Consider the following 15,640-nt stretch of genomic DNA (forward strand, 5'->3'; position numbering starts at 1 on the left):
ACATATTTTAGATAAGTTTACAATAATTTAATAACAAATAAACACAATGAAATATATTTTTTTTCGTTAGGTTCAGAATTATTTTTGCGAAATTATTGCATACACAAATTTTCGCTAGCCTTATTCGGCAAGAAGAGCGTTGCAATTTAAGCCAAAATAGCAACTTTTACCTATTCGGCACGATGTATATATATATATATTATATATATATATATATATATATATATATATATATATATATATAAAATATATATATATATATATATATATATATATATATATATATATATATATATATATATATATATATATATATATATATATATATATATATATATATATATATATATATATATATATATATATATATGACTCCATTCAATACTGCGAAATTCAAATTCTCAGTATATATTAATGATATGTACTATAATACCTCTGTAAAGGACTAATGTAAATATGGAACTGACAACAGACATCAGTGAACCAAAGGAACAAGAATGACAACACACTACATCTCAGGAAGTCATCGGGAGAAGAAACCTCGACGTAAACTGCACGTATCAAGAAGATGATTATAAAAAGCTAATCCATAAAGGGTCGTATAACAGGAAGAAGAGTTTTGAATGAGCGTTCACTGAAGAAATTGCTGAGAGCAAAAGGATGTCTATCCTATTTCAAGACCCACTACAAATCTTATTCTGTGATGCTTATCCATCACTCTAACAGCTGTATCATGGTATAAATTAAAAAAAATGGGTGAACTTGTTGAAACACCAACAGGTATTTACCTCTAGTATATAGACAACCCCACAACTTCCTACAAGTACATCATCTGCAACAGTGAGGGAACTCACTGAGACATCACCAGGTACTTCTAGTACATACACATCCCCAAGCCTCCCTACAAACACATCACCTGCAACAATGGGAGACAGTTCGTTGATATACAGAGGTAATTCACATTATACACACACTACAAACACACACATCACCTGCTTCAACGGGTGAGCTCGTCGAGACACCAACAGGAGTACCACTACAGTACATCAGATTCACTTTTCTCTTGTCTTTCTGTAGGAAACAGATTAACTGTTAAAAATTATTAGATTTGACGAAATTAGAACATGGTTTATCCTTTCACTGAAATAGACCAATAAATACGTTATTCATGATTATGTTTGTGTTATAACTAAAAAAATAAATGCAACCAGTTTTACAATTTTGAATGGCTCGCTTAAAAACTTGGCATTCAATATAATTGTCACTAAAGGGCGTCACATGATCAAATTTTAAGGGTACAAAAAGAGGTCAACTGGTAAAAATATAATGCATGTGAATCCGCTCTAATGAAACTAGTCAAAACCACAGCTAAATATCTTAAAAGTCTCACACTTGCCATATATATGACTTAATTTTTCGAAGAAACAAAAAGCACTTTAAGATAGTTTAATGTTATGAAATAAAAGTAAGCAGAACATATTCTTAAATCTTGGTATCGCTGTCGAAGTAGATTTGTGTCGGTGGCTGCGAGAACAGAGACAGATATACCCCACATCCCACCAAAAGCTCCAGTGGAAGGTCATTATATGGCTAAAACTCGCGCCAGGAAATACTTGCTCTGTTTTTCTAGAACTAAATGGTTATAACTATGACCATAATTTTTAAAGGGGTAGACCGGCATCTAGCGGAAGGCCTCGGTTAGATGACCAGAAGTTCCAACAGAGGGTCATCATCTGACTAAGACCCGCGTCAGGAAACACTTGTCCTGTTTCCTGACGAACCTTATCTAACCTAACCTGTTTTTCTGACGAATCTTACCTAACCTAACATAAATCTAGCTCCCTGTACCTCAATACATAATAATAATAATAATAATAATAATAATAATAATAATAATAATAATAATAATAATAATAATAATAATAATAATAATTTGGGATTTTGTTATTCTTGAGGGGACTATTGTTTTAAGAAATCCCCACAGCATAACTTACATAATTCCTGATCATTAAAAAGGGCTACCTAAACCCGTCCCGATAACCAGCGTTTAATATTGCTTTTGAATAACAGTAAAACCTTTATTAATTTTAAGACCCATGGTGAGAGATTAATGCTTTACCTCTGATAATGCTTTTCTCTGACCAATTTCTTCATTCGGCTGCTTCGGGACGATAGTTGGTTTATTTGGGTCCTTAGCAAAGGCGTTGGCTCCGTAATGCATAATCGACCCTAAAAATGGAAACAGGGAACCCAAAAATACAAACTTATCATTTTCCCAGGAGCATTTACTTTCAGCAGAATAGTATGAAGCTAAAGGTGAACGAATCAAAGCGGAGAATTAATAACTGATATACGAACCAGAAATGAAAAGTAGATATTTATGTCTGGCCTGAACCATTATCAAGTCGCGAGACATTGTTTACTTTCAGTATTAAATTTATTAGATATGAATTATTTCCGATAGAGTATTGTGACTTTTATTAAACTTGGAGAAGGTGGAACACCCGTCATCTCACCAACATCATATTCAACACCCAGAGTCTGGATCTTCTGCCAGGGAAATGCATGGAAATTGTAGTTCATGCCTTCTTTGATGTTGTCCCACATGATGGTAATGTATTTGTCTCGGTCAGGTCTAGAGTGCTCGTGCCAGAAACCAATAGCATGCATCAGCTCGTGCATCACAACACCCACGTATAAGCATCCAGGTCCCAGGGACACTGGTTGGGCCCCGCCCTTGCGCCCAACAGAACTAGAACACCTGTGGGGAAGATATGGTGGTAAGGCAACGAAGAAAGTGAGGAACACTGATATGCTGTAGTAACAAATGAGGTTAACTAGACTCATCGGGGAATCAAAACTCAAGGTATATATTAAATAAAAAAATTAAATAACTAGGTTCTAAAATATCTCTATGTGCACCGAAATATGTAAACTAAATTGTGTAGTAGGTTATGATAAAGAATCATGTATATTAATATATTTTAATATACATTAACTGAAGCTACTGTCCTATTCTTTGCATCAAACCTGGTTATTTTCCACTTTTCAAGTGTTGAATAATTATCCTCTACGGATTAAGCACTGCCCCACGATTATAACAATATCTACTTTGTGGCTGAGATTTGCCTAGCCATTCTAGAGCCGTGATGTCCTCCCAGCTACCCCGTAAAAGCAACTATGAGAAACAATTCAGGGACACTTACCCATCGCCCTTGATCAAGTGGATGTAGTCCGACTCAAGCTGCCTGGGCACGAAGCGGATGCAGGTGAGTTCCTCGTAGTTCTTGATGGCCCTGGCCACGGTGGCTCGCTCCACCTGGTCTGGGAACGCGAGACTGTCACAAACACCACTAGACACATGACATTCAAAACTAGCATATCAAAAAAATGTGTAGCTTAACTGTGTTTCTCGTGAGGGCGAATCTTCAGTTGATCATTTGTATCTCAGCTTCTGACCCCCGTATTTTTCAGTCATGTATCCAGTCGTTATTCGCCTTTCTAGAGTAAGTTCGGGGCTCCTGATTTTCGTAGAAATGAGTCTTGATACAGAAATTAACTTTGTCCTACTTGTTTTTCAGCTTACTGATATCCATTCTATAATATAAGCTGCATTTAGGGGTTTCTGCTACTTATATTTCTTGATACAAAACCAAGAGGTCTATTAGCTTTTTTGCGAACACTTGAGCACTGTTTCACTGGCTTTAAATTTCTGTTAACCAGAACTAGTTGTTCGCATTTGATTAGATTGTTGTATGTTGTTAATTATGATTATATGATTCACTCAAAGACCCACAAGACCTCAGCGTTCCCTGCGAATATAACATTACTAATTTAGTTATATGGGCTGTAATTATTTTATTTTTCCTAGATTAGATACATTTGTCCACATTGAACTGCATCTGCCACATTTCCGACTTTAGCAAATTTTCCAAATTCTCCAAGCTCATTGATATACACCTCAAAATCTGTCTGGCTATTTTTATTATCAGCAAATTTACTTGTCCCTGTTCTCTAATCTAAGTCTTTAATGTAAATTATGAACAGCAGAGTCCCAACACTGATTCCTGTGGCAAGTCACCTCTGATTGCCTCCCTTATTGCTTCTCCCCATTTACACAAACTTGCCTTTGTCTATTGACCAAACATGGTCAATAGACAAAAAAAAAAAATCTCCAGTAACGGTCTCTACTTTCTTCACCAATCTTCTGTGTCTAGATTAAATATAAAACTTCAAATATCTTAGAGAAAAGCCAGTAATAACAGGGAAGAATAATTCCTTGTGGAACTGTTAATACTCGTCTATTATATTGCGCCGTTACTTTTTTTTTTCTCCATGAATTTGTCCAGTATTAAGGTCATGTAGACTGGCCGGCAATTATAAGCTAGGGCCGTATTTTTAATATTGTAAATAATAGTCACAGTGGCTACCTTCCACATCGGCACGATAGCTGTTTGCAAGGTTTTACTGATTAATGTTCTACCAATTCATTTATATACATTCCAACACCTATGAAAACAGTGCGTCAGAGCGACGACGTTTCTGACAAACCAGGAAATTTGTCAGAAAAGCTCTGCGTCAGGAAACACTTGTCCTGTTTCCTGACAAACATTATACCTACCTATTATTACATTTAGAGGGGGAACGCTAAACCCGTAGGAGATCATACAGCACCTAAGGGAATGGGAGGCATTCAGGTTCAGTCCAAGGAAAGGGAGCACGGTTCCAATTTCGTGGATCACGAGCCCCTCAGCGGCATCAAGGAGCCGTAACTCATTGTACTCAGGAAAAAAAAATAAGAGAATTAGGTAAGATATGCAAATATTGATAAATGGTTCAAAGAACCGACACGTTGATAAATTAGATACATGTGCAACACTTGGGGTATCCTAATTGTGGTGATGTTTCTCTACACAGTGGCTTCATCAGCCCAATACGAAGAAGAATAGTGTAGATCAGAAAATGATTGAGGTAATCAATCCCTCAGCCTGGAGTCGATGTAATCAATCCATCAAGAAGATTGAGATGAATTAGACACATGTGCGACATCTGGGTATTTTTATTTGTAGACGTATAGCCACAAAATGGTTTTATCAGTATAATACATCATCAAGACTAATTACATTAACTCTAGACTGAGGGAATGATTACCTCAATCTCCTTCACTGTTCTTTGTACTGGACTGATGAAGTCGCTGTGTGGCGAAACGTTTCCACAGTAAAGATACTCAGGTATTGCACATGTGTCTGATTTATCAAGATATGCAAATATAAATTAACTGAACCTATTTAACATAAAACTTACTGAAGGATTGTGAGATGACGTAGGGAAGCACACCGTTGGTCCACCGGTTCTCCATCTCAACCATGGCGTTCCTCTGTAAGTGTCAGGACCAGTGGTTGGTGTCGAGTGTCAGGACCAGTGGTTGGTGTCGAGTGTCAGGACCAGTGGTTGGTGTCGAGTGTCAGGACCAGTGGTTGGTGTCGAGTGTCAGGGCCAGTGGTTGGTGTCGAGTGTCAGGACCAGTGGTTGGTGTCGAGTGTCAGGACCAGTGGTTGGTGTCGAGTGTCAGGACCAGTGGTTGGTGTCGAGTGTCAGGACCAGTGGTTGGTGTCGAGTGTCAGGACCAGTGGTTGGTGTCGAGTGTCAGGACCAGTGGTTGGTGTCGAGTGTCAGGACCAGTGGTTGGTGTCGAGTGTCAGGACCAGTGGTTGGTGTCGAGTGTCAGGACCAGTGGTTGGTGTCGAGTGTCAGGACCAGTGGTTGGTGTCGAGTGTCAGGACCAGTGGTTGGTGTCGAGTGCCAGGACCAGTGGTTGGTGTCGAGTGTCAGGACCAGTGGTTAGCACTAAGTGTCAGGACCAGTGGTTGGTGTCGAGTGTCAGGACCAGTGGTTGGTGTCGAGTGTCAGGACCAGTGGTTGGTGTCGAGTGTCAGGACCAGTGGTTGGTGTCGAGTGTCAGGACCAGTGGTTGGTGCTAAGTGTCAGGACCAGTGGTTGGTGTCGAGTGTCAGGACCAGTGGTTGGTGTCGAGTGTCAGGACCAGTGGTTGGTGTCGAGTGTCAGGACCAGTGGTTGGTGTCGAGTGCCAGGACCAGTGGTTGGTGTCGAGTGTCAGGACCAGTGGTTAGCACTAAGTGTCAGGACCAGTGGTTGGTGCTAAGTGTCAGGACCAGTGGTTGGTGTCGAGTGTCAGGACCAGTGGTTGGTGTCGAGTGTCAAGACCAGTGGTTGGTGTCGAGTGTCAGGACCAGTGGTTGGTGTCGAGTGTCAGGACCAGTGGTTGGTGTCGAGTGTCAGGACCAGTGGTTGGTGTCGAGTGCCAGGACCAGTGGTTGGTGTCGAGTGTCAGGACCAGTGGTTAGCACTAAGTGTCAGGACCAGTGGTTGGTGTCGAGTGTCAGGACCAGTGGTTGGTGTCGAGTGTCAGGACCAGTGGTTGGTGTCGAGTGTCAGGACCAGTGGTTGGTGTCGAGTGTCAGGACCAGTGGTTGGTGTCGAGTGTCAGGACCAGTGGTTGGTGTCGAGTGTCAGGACCAGTGGTTGGTGTCGAGTGTCAGGGCCAGTGGTTGGTGTCGAGTGTCAGGACCAGTGGTTGGTGTCGAGTGTCAGGACCAGTGGTTGGTGTCGAGTGTCAGGACCAGTGGTTGGCGTCGAGTGTCAGGACCAGTGGTTGGTGTCGAGTGTCAGGACCAGTGGTTGGTGTCGAGTGTCAGGACCAGTAGTTGGTGTCGAGTGTCAGGACCAGTGGTTGGTGTCGAGTGTCAGGACCAGTGGTTGGTGTCGAGTGTCAGGACCAGTGGTTGGTGTCGAGTGTCAGGACCAGTGGTTGGTGTCGAGTGCCAGGACCAGTGGTTGGTGTCGAGTGTCAGGACCAGTGGTTAGCACTAAGTGTCAGGACCAGTGGTTGGTGTCGAGTGTCAGGACCAGTGGTTGGTGTCGAGTGTCAGGGCCAGTGGTTGGTGTCGAGTGTCAGGACCAGTGGTTGGTGTCGAGTGTCAGGACCAGTGGTTGGTGTCGAGTGTCAGGACCAGTGGTTGGCGTCGAGTGTCAGGACCAGTGGTTGGTGTCGAGTGTCAGGACCAGTGGTTGGTGTGGAGTGTCAGGACCAGTGGTTGGTGTCGAGTGTCAGGACCAGTGGTTGGTGTCGAGTGTCAGGACCAGTGGTTGGTGTCGAGTGTCAGGACCAGTGGTTGGTGTCGAGTGTCAGGACCAGTGGTTGGTGTCGAGTGTCAGGACCAGTGGTTGGTGTCGAGTGTCAGGACCAGTGGTTGGTGTCGAGTGTCAGGACCAGTGGTTGGTGTCGAGTGTCAGGGCCAGTGGTTGGTGTCGAGTGTCAGGACCAGTGGTTGGTGTCGAGTGTCCGGACCAGTGGTTGGTGTCGAGTGTCAGGACCAGTGGTTGGTGTCGAGTGTCAGGACCAGTGGTTGGTGTCGAGTGTCAGGACCAGTGGTTGGTGTCGAGTGTCAGGACCAGTGGTTGGTGTCGAGTGTCAGGACCAGTGGTTGGTGTCGAGTGTCAGGGCCAGTGGTTGGTGTCGAGTGTCAGGACCAGTGGTTGGTGTCGAGTGTCAGAACCAGTGGTTGGTGTCGAGTGTCAGGACCAGTGGTTGGCGTCGAGTGTCAGGACCAGTGGTTGGTGTCGAGTGTCAGGACCAGTGGTTGGTGTCGAGTGTCAGGACCAGTGGTTGGTGTCGAGTGTCAGGACCAGTGGTTGGTGTCGAGTGTCAGGACCAGTGGTTGGTGTCGAGTGTCAGGACCGGGGGGTGGGGTCGAGTGTCAGGACCAGTGGTTGTGTCAGGACCAGTGTCGAGTGTCAGGACCAGTGGTTGGTGTCGAGTGTCAGGACCAGTGGTTGGTGTCGAGTGTCAGGACCAGTGGTTGGTGTCGAGTGTCAGGACCAGTGGTTGGTGTCGAGTGTCAGGACCAGTGGTTGGTGTCGAGTGTCAGGACCAGTGGTTGGTGTCGAGTGTCAGGACCAGTGGTTGGTGTCGAGTGTCAGGACCAGTGGTTGGTGTCGAGTGTCAGGACCAGTGGTTGGTGTCGAGTGTCAGGACCAGTGGTTGGTGTCGAGTGTCAGGACCAGTGGTTGGTGTCGAGTGTCAGGACCAGTGGTTGGTGTCGAGTGTCAGGACCAGTGGTTGGTGTCGAGTGTCAGGACCAGTGGTTGGTGTCGAGTGTCAGGACCAGTGGTTGGTGTCGAGTGTCAGGACCAGTGGTTGGTGTCGAGTGTCAGGACCAGTGGTTGGTGTCGAGTGTCAGGACCAGTGGTTGGTGTCGAGTGTCAGAACCAGTGGTTGGTGTCGAGTGTCAGGACCAGTGGTTGGTGTCGAGTGTCAGGACCAGTGGTTGGTGTCGAGTGTCAGGACCAGTGGTTGGTGTCGAGTGTCAGGACCAGTGGTTGGTGTCGAGTGTCAGGACCAGTGGTTGGTGTCGAGTGTCAGGACCAGTGGTTGGTGTCGAGTGTCAGGACCAGTGGTTGGTGTCGAGTGTCAGGACCAGTGGTTGGTGTCGAGTGTCAGGACCAGTGGTTGGTGTCGAGTGTCAGGACCAGTGGTTGGTGTCGAGTGTCAGGACCAGTGGTTGGTGTCGAGTGTCAGGACCAGTGGTTGGTGTCGAGTGTCAGGACCAGTGGTTGGTGTCGAGTGTCAGGACCAGTGGTTGGTGTCGAGTGTCAGGACCAGTGGTTGGTGTCGAGTGTCAGGACCAGTGGTTGGTGTCGAGTGTCAGGACCAGTGGTTGGTGTCGAGTGTCAGGACCAGTGGTTGGTGTCGAGTGTCAGGACCAGTGGTTGGTGTCGAGTGTCAGGACCAGTGGTTGGTGTCGAGTGTCAGGACCAGTGGTTGGTGTCGAGTGTCAGGACCAGTGGTTGGTGTCGAGTGTCAGGACCAGTGGTTGGTGTCGAGTGTCAGGACCAGTGGTTGGTGTCGAGTGTCAGGACCAGTGGTTGGTGTCGAGTGTCAGGACCAGTGGTTGGTGTCGAGTGTCAGGACCAGTGGTTGGTGTCGAGTGTCAGGACCAGTGGTTGGTGTCAAGTGTCAGGACCAGTGGTTGGTGTCGAGGGACCAGTGGTTGGTGTCGAGTGTCAGGACCAGTGGTTGGTGTCAGGAGTGTCAGGACCAGTGGTTGGTGTCCAGTGGTTGGTGTCGAGTGTCAGGACCAGTGGTTGGTGTCGAGTGTCAGGACCAGTGGTTGGTGTCGAGTGTCAGGACCAGTGGTTGGTGTCGAGTGTCAGGACCAGTGGTTGGTGTCGAGTGTCAGGACCAGTGGTTGGTGTCGAGTGTCAGGACCAGTGGTTAGTGCTAAGTGTCAGGACCAGTGGTTGGTGTCGAAGTGTCAGGACCAGTGGTTAGTGCTAAGTGTCAGGACCAGTGGTTAGTGCTAAGTGTCAGGACCAGTGGTTGGTGTCGAGGACCAGTGTTGGTGTCGAGTGTCAGGACCAGTGGTTGGTGTCGAGTGTCAGGACCAGTGGTTAGTGTCTGTCAGGAGTGGTTGGTGTCGAGTGTCAGGACCAGTGGTTGGTGTCGAGTGCTAAGTGTCAGTGACCAGTGGTTGGTGTCGAAGTGTCAGGACCAGTGGTTGGTGTCGAGTGTCAGGACCAGTGGTTGGTGTCGAGTGTCAAAACCAGTGGTTGGTGTCGAGTGTCAGGACCAGTGGTTGGTGTCGAGTGTCAGGACCAGTGGTTAGTGCTAAGTGTCAGGACCAGTGGTTGGTGTCGAGTGTCAGGACCAGTGGTTGGTGTCGAGTGTCAGGACCAGTGGTTGGTGGCGAGTGTCAGGACCAGTGGTTAGTGCTAAGTGTCAGGACCAGTGGTTGGTGTCGAGTGTCAGGACCAGTGGTTGGTGTCGAGTGTCAGGACCAGTGGTTGGTGTCGAGTGTCAGGACCAGTGGTTGGTGTCGAGTGTCAGGACCAGTGGTTGGTGTCGAGTGTCAGGACCAGTGGTTGGTGTCGAGTGTCAGGACCAGTGGTTGGTGTCGAGTGTCAGGACCAGTGGTTGGTGTCGAGTGTCAGGACCAATGGTTAGTGCTAAGTGTCAGGATCAGTGGTTAGTGCTAAGTGTCAGGACCAGTGATTAGTGCTAAGTGTCAGGACCAGTGGTTGGTGTCGAGTGTCAGGATCAGTGGTTGGTGTCGAGTGTCAGGACCAGTGGTTAGTGCTAAGTGTCAGGACCAGTGGTTAGTGCTAAGTGTCAGGACCAGTGGTTAGTGCTAAGTGTCAGGACCAGTGGTTGGTGTCGAGTGTCAGGACCAGTGGTTGGTGTCGAGTGTCAGGACCAGTGGTTGGTGTCGAGTGTCAGGACCAGGGGTTGGTGTCGAGTGTCAGGACCAGTGGTTGGTGTCGAGTGTCAGGACCAGTGGTTGGTGTCGAGTGTCAGGACCAGTGGTTGGTGTCGAAGTGTCAGGACCAGTGGTTGGTGTCTAAGTGTCAGGACCAGTGGTTAGTGCTAAGTGTCAGGACCAGTGGTTAGAGCTAAGTGTCAGGAACAGTGGTTAGTGCTAGTGTCAGGACCAGTGGTTAGTGCTAAGTGTCAGGACCAGTGGTTAGTGCTAAGTGTCAGGACCAGTGGTTAGTGCTAAGTGTCAGGACCAGTGGTTAGTGCTAAGTGTCAGGACCACTGGTTAGTGCTAAGTGTCAGGACCAGTGGTTAGTGCTAAGTGTCAGGACCAGTAGTTAGTGCTAAGTGTCAGGACCAGTGGTTAGTGCTAAGTGTCTAAGTGTCAGGACCAGTGGTTAGTGCTAAGTGTCAGGACCAGTGGTTAGTGCTAAGTGTCAGGAGTGTCAGGACCAGTGGTTAGTGCTAAGTGTCAGGACCAGTGGTTAGTGCTAAGTGTCAGGACCAGTGGTTAGTGCTAAGTGTCAGGACCAGTGGTTAGTGCTAAGTGTCAGGACCAGTGGTTAGTGCTAAGTGTCAGGACCAGTGGTTAGTGCTAAGTGTCAGGACCAGTGGTTAGTGCTAAGTGTCAGGACCAGTGGTTAGTGCTAAGTGTCAGGACCAGTGGTTAGTGCTAAGTGTCAGGACCAGTGGTTAGTGCTAAGTGTCAGGACCAGTGGTTAGTGCTAAGTGTCAGGACCAGTGGTTAGTGCTAAGTGTCAGGACCACTGGTTAGTGCTAAGTGTCAGGACCACTGGTTAGTGCTAAGTGTCAGGACCACTGGTTAGTGCTAAGTGTCAGGACCAGTGGTTAGTGCTAAGTGTCAGGACCAGTGGTTAGTGCTAAGTGTCAGGACCAGTGGTTAGTGCTAAGTGTCAGGACCAGTGGTTAGTGCTAAGTGTCAGGACCAGTGGTTAGTGCTAAGTGTCAGGACCAGTGGTTAGTGCTAAGTGTCAGGACCAGTGGTTAGTGCTAAGTGTCAGGACCAGTGGTTAGTGCTAAGTGTCAGGACCACTGGTTAGTGCTAAGTGTCAGGACCAGTGGTTAGTGCTAAGTGTCAGGACCAGTGGTTAGTGCTAAGTGTCAGGACCAGTGGTTAGTGCTAAGTGTCAGGACCAGTGGTTAGTGCTAAGTGTCAGGACCAGTGGTTAGTGCTAAGTGTCAGGACCAGTGGTTGTTGTGCTAAGTGTCAGGACCAGTGGTTAGTGCTAAGTGTCGGACCAGTGGTTAGTGCTAGTGTCAGGACCAGTGGTTAGTGCTTGGTGTGCTAAGTGTCAGGACCAGTGGTTGGTGGTTAGTGCTAAGTGTCAGGACCAGTGGTTAGTGCTAAGTGTCAGGACCAGTGGTTAGTGCTAAGTGTCAGGACCAGTGGTTAGTGCTAAGTGTCAGGACCAGTGGTTAGTGCTAAGTGTCAGGACCAGTGGTTAGTGCTAAGTGTCAGGACCAGTGGTTGTGTGTCGAGTGTCAAGTGTCAGGACCAGTGGTTAGTGCTAAGTGTCAGGACCAGTGGTTAGTGCTAAGGTCAGGACCAGTGGTTGTGCTAAGTCGAGTGTCAGGACCAGTAGTTGGTGTCGAGTGTCAGGACCAGTGGTTGGTGTCGAGTGTCAGGACCAGTGGTTGGTGTCGAGTGTCAGGACCAGTGGTTGGTGTCAAGTGTCAGGACCAGTGGTTGGTGTCAAGTGTCAGGACCAGTGGTTAGTGCCAAGTGTCAGGACCAGTGGTTAGTGCTAAGTGTCAGGACCAGTGGTTAGTGCTAAGTGTCAGGACCAGTGGTTAGTGCTAAGTGTCAGGACCAGTGGTTAGTGCTAAGTGTCAGGACCAGTGGTTAGTGCTAAGTGTCAGGACCAGTGGTTAGTGCTAAGTGTCAGGACCAGTGGTTAGTGCTAAGTGTCAGGACCAGTGGTTAGTGCTAAGTGTCAGGACCAGTGGTTAGTGCTAAGTGTCAGGACCAGTGGTTAGTGCTAAGTGTCAGGACCAGTGGTTAGTGCTAAGTGTCAGGACCAGTGGTTAGTGCTAAGTGTCAGGACCAGTGGTTAGTGCTAAGTGTCAGGACCAGTGGTTAGTGCTAAGTGTCAGGACCAGTGGTTAGTGCTAAGTGTCAGGATCGGTGGTTAGTGCTAAGTGTCAGGACCAGTGGTTAGTGCTAAGTGTCAGGACCCGTGGTTAGTGCTAAGTGTCAGGACCAGTGGTTAGTGCTAAGTGTCAGGACCAGTGGTTAGTGCTAAGTGTCAGGACCACTGGTTAGTGCTAAGTGTCAGGACCAGTGGTTAGTGCTAAGTGTCAGGACCAGTGGTTAGTGCTAAGTGTCAGGACCAGTGGTTAGTGCTAAGTGTCAGGACCAGTGGTTAGTGCTAAGTGTCAGGACCAGTGGTTAGTGCTAAGTGTCAGGACCAGTGGTTAGTGCTAAGTGTCAGGACCAGTGGTTAGTGCTAAGTGTCAGGACCAGTGGTTAGTGCTAAGTGTCAGGACCAGTGGTTAGTGCTAAGTGTCAGGACCAGTGGTTAGTGCTAAGTGTCAGGACCAGTGGTTAGTGCTAAGTGTCAGGACCAGTGGTTAGTGCTAAGTGTCAGGACCAGTGGTTAGTGCTAAGTGTCAGGACCAGTGGTTAGTGCTAAGTGTCAGGACCACTGGTTAGTGCTAAGTGTCAGGACCAGTGGTTAGTGCTAAGTGTCAGGACCAGTGGTTAGTGCTAAGTGTCAGGACCAGTGGTTAGTGCTAAGTGTCAGGACCAGTGGTTAGTGCTAAGTGTCAGGACCAGTGGTTAGTGCTAAGTGTCAGGACCAGTGGTTAGTGCTAAGTGTCAGGACCAGTGGTTAGTGCTAAGTGTCAGGACCACTGGTTAGTGCTAAGTGTCAGGACCAGTGGTTAGTGCTAAGTGTCAGGACCAGTGGTTAGTGCTAAGTGTCAGGACCAGTAGTTAGTGCTAAGTGTCAGGACCAGTGGTTAGTGCTAAGTGTCAGGACCACTGGTTAGTGCTAAGTGTCAGGACCAGTGGTTAGTGCTAAGTGTCAGGACCAGTTGTTAGTGCTAAGTGTCAGGACCAGTGGTTAGTGCTAAGTGTCAGGACCAGAGATCAAGAGTGAAGCAGTCAGTCTCTCCTCTCATTAGTCTTTTGTCTGTTTTAATTATTATTATTATTATTATTATTATTATTATTATTATTATTATTATTATTATTATTATTGTGATCTCATGCGAATCCTCCGCGATTCTTTCATAATCATGTGATAGTTGTAACACGCATTATTATTATTATTATTATTATTATTATTATTATTATTATTATTATTATTATTAAGTGCCAAAGCTGTAGAAGTTATGACAGGCTGATAAGTCTTCCTTATAACTCATTTTCGACAAAAAAAAGTAAGATTTACAGTTAAGTATGTGTTCCAGTGCCAAATGAGGCCCTCTTCAGTAATAATAAGTTTGGCTTTTCTTTTCCAAAGTATGTTTTAACTGGTATGTTTCTATGTTAAAGTAAACTTTTAGACACAGAGTATTGACCCACCTGGTGGTGGAGGAGGCTGGAAACCGGTACACAAGGAGAAGGAGACTGGTAACTGGTGCACAAGGTGGATACAGGTTACCAGTACACAAGGTAGTGGAAGAGATTATTTACCAGTACACAAGGTGGTGGTGGAGACTGGTTACCAGTACACAAGGTGGTAGAGACTGGTTACCAGTACACAAGGTGGTGGAGGAGACTGGTTACCAGTACACAAGGTGGTGGAGGAGACTGGTTACCAGTACACAAGGTGGTGGAGACTGGTTACCAGTACACAAGGTGATGGAGGAGACTGGTTACCAATACACAACTTGGTGGTAGTGAGAGGTTACCAGTACACAAGGTGCAGGAGGAGACTGGTTACCAATACACAAGGTGGTGGTAGTGAGAGGTTACCAGTACACAAGGTGGTGGAGACTGGTCACCAGTACATAATGTGCAGGAGACTAGTTACTAGTACAGAAGGTAGTGAAAGAGGCTGGTTACCGGGACACAAGGTGGTGGAGGGACAGGTTACCCGGTGGCCTGGTGGCTAAAGCTCCCGCTTCACACACGGAGGGCCCGGGTTCGATTCCCGGCGGGTGGAAACATTTCGACACGTTTCCTTACACCTATTGTCCTGTTCACCTAGCAGCAAATAGGTACCTGGGTGTTAGTTGACTGGTGTGGGTCGCATCCTGGGGGACAAGATTAAGGACCCCAATGGAAATAAGTTAGACAGTCCTCGATGACGCACTGACTTTCTTGGGTTATCCTGGGTGGCTAACCCTCCGGGGTTAAAAATCCGAACGAAATCTTATCTTATCTTACCGGGACACAGGTGGTTGACAAACAGGTTATCTGGACACAGGTGGTATAGGGACAAATTACTGGGACACAGGTGGTAGAGAAGCAGGTTATCTGAACACAGGTGATACAGGGACAAGTTACCCGGATACAGGTGGTAGAGAAACAGGTTATCTGGACACAAGTGGTACAGGGACAAGTTACCGGAACACTGATGGTTGAGAAACAGGTTATCTGGACACAGGTGGTACAAGTTACCGGGACACAAGGACATCACACTTACCGCATGCGGTGCTCTAATCATATCAGATAACTCCTGAGGGGAACTCAGCCGGATGTCTCCCTCGAAGAGTCCTGCCAGCATGATGGGGTCGTAGGCGCTTGACGTGTCCACCGGGTCATGCACTGTGGCAGGGAAACACTTAAGACAGAGTAGAGGAAGGGAAAGAAAGAGAGCAAGGGACGGGGAGGAAAGTAATATGAAGGAGGGAGGAAAGGAGTGGGAGTACACAGGAAAGACAGATAGTACGGGACTCGGAAGTCCACGCAAAGACTGTACGCCAAGAACTATCTACTTCTACCTAGAGTAAGGACTATCGTGTATTATCTAGGTGTATGTGAAAAGGATAGAAAAGCAGAAGGCAAGAGGGATAGGGAGAGAGAGAGTAAGGATAGTCTGGAACATGGTATAGAGGATAATCAGGGCAGTGCAGGAAGACAGGGGTGTAGTTATCTTGTGATAACCTCCTGTTCATAATTACTCTCAATGTCCGTTCTCTTCCCAGGTTTCCAAGAATATCACACACAACACAAACAAACACACACACACACACACACACACACACACACACACACACACACACACACACACACACACACACACACACACACACACACACACACACCCAGACACAGGAGGAAGGGCAAACACACCCCACAGAATCTCCCACCAAAAGACTCCAACCACGACATTC

General features: G+C 47.0%; 1 protein-coding gene across 2 annotated transcripts in view; it reads right to left on the bottom strand.

The window, feature by feature from the left end:
- Positions 1 to 15,069, bottom strand: part of LOC128684576 (hatching enzyme 1.2-like) — a 31,363-nt gene extending 16,294 nt beyond the window's left edge. For both annotated transcript variants that reach the window (XM_053770869.2, XM_070096049.1), the window contains exons 1-6: positions 14,950 to 15,069; positions 5,305 to 5,377; positions 3,207 to 3,324; positions 2,517 to 2,761; positions 2,120 to 2,229; positions 993 to 1,071 (exon numbers count right to left, since the gene is read on the bottom strand). In XM_053770869.2, coding sequence (XP_053626844.1) covers positions 993 to 1,071; positions 2,120 to 2,229; positions 2,517 to 2,761; positions 3,207 to 3,324; positions 5,305 to 5,377; positions 14,950 to 15,030 — 706 coding nt within the window. In that variant the 5' untranslated portion in view covers positions 15,031 to 15,069. The remainder of the gene's footprint in view (positions 1 to 992; positions 1,072 to 2,119; positions 2,230 to 2,516; positions 2,762 to 3,206; positions 3,325 to 5,304; positions 5,378 to 14,949) is intronic.
- Between the last annotated feature and the right edge of the window lie 571 nt (positions 15,070 to 15,640).

The sequence above is a fragment of the Cherax quadricarinatus genome, chromosome 4 (assembly GCF_038502225.1).
Source record: "Cherax quadricarinatus isolate ZL_2023a chromosome 4, ASM3850222v1, whole genome shotgun sequence".
Lineage (NCBI taxonomy): Eukaryota > Metazoa > Arthropoda > Malacostraca > Decapoda > Parastacidae > Cherax > Cherax quadricarinatus.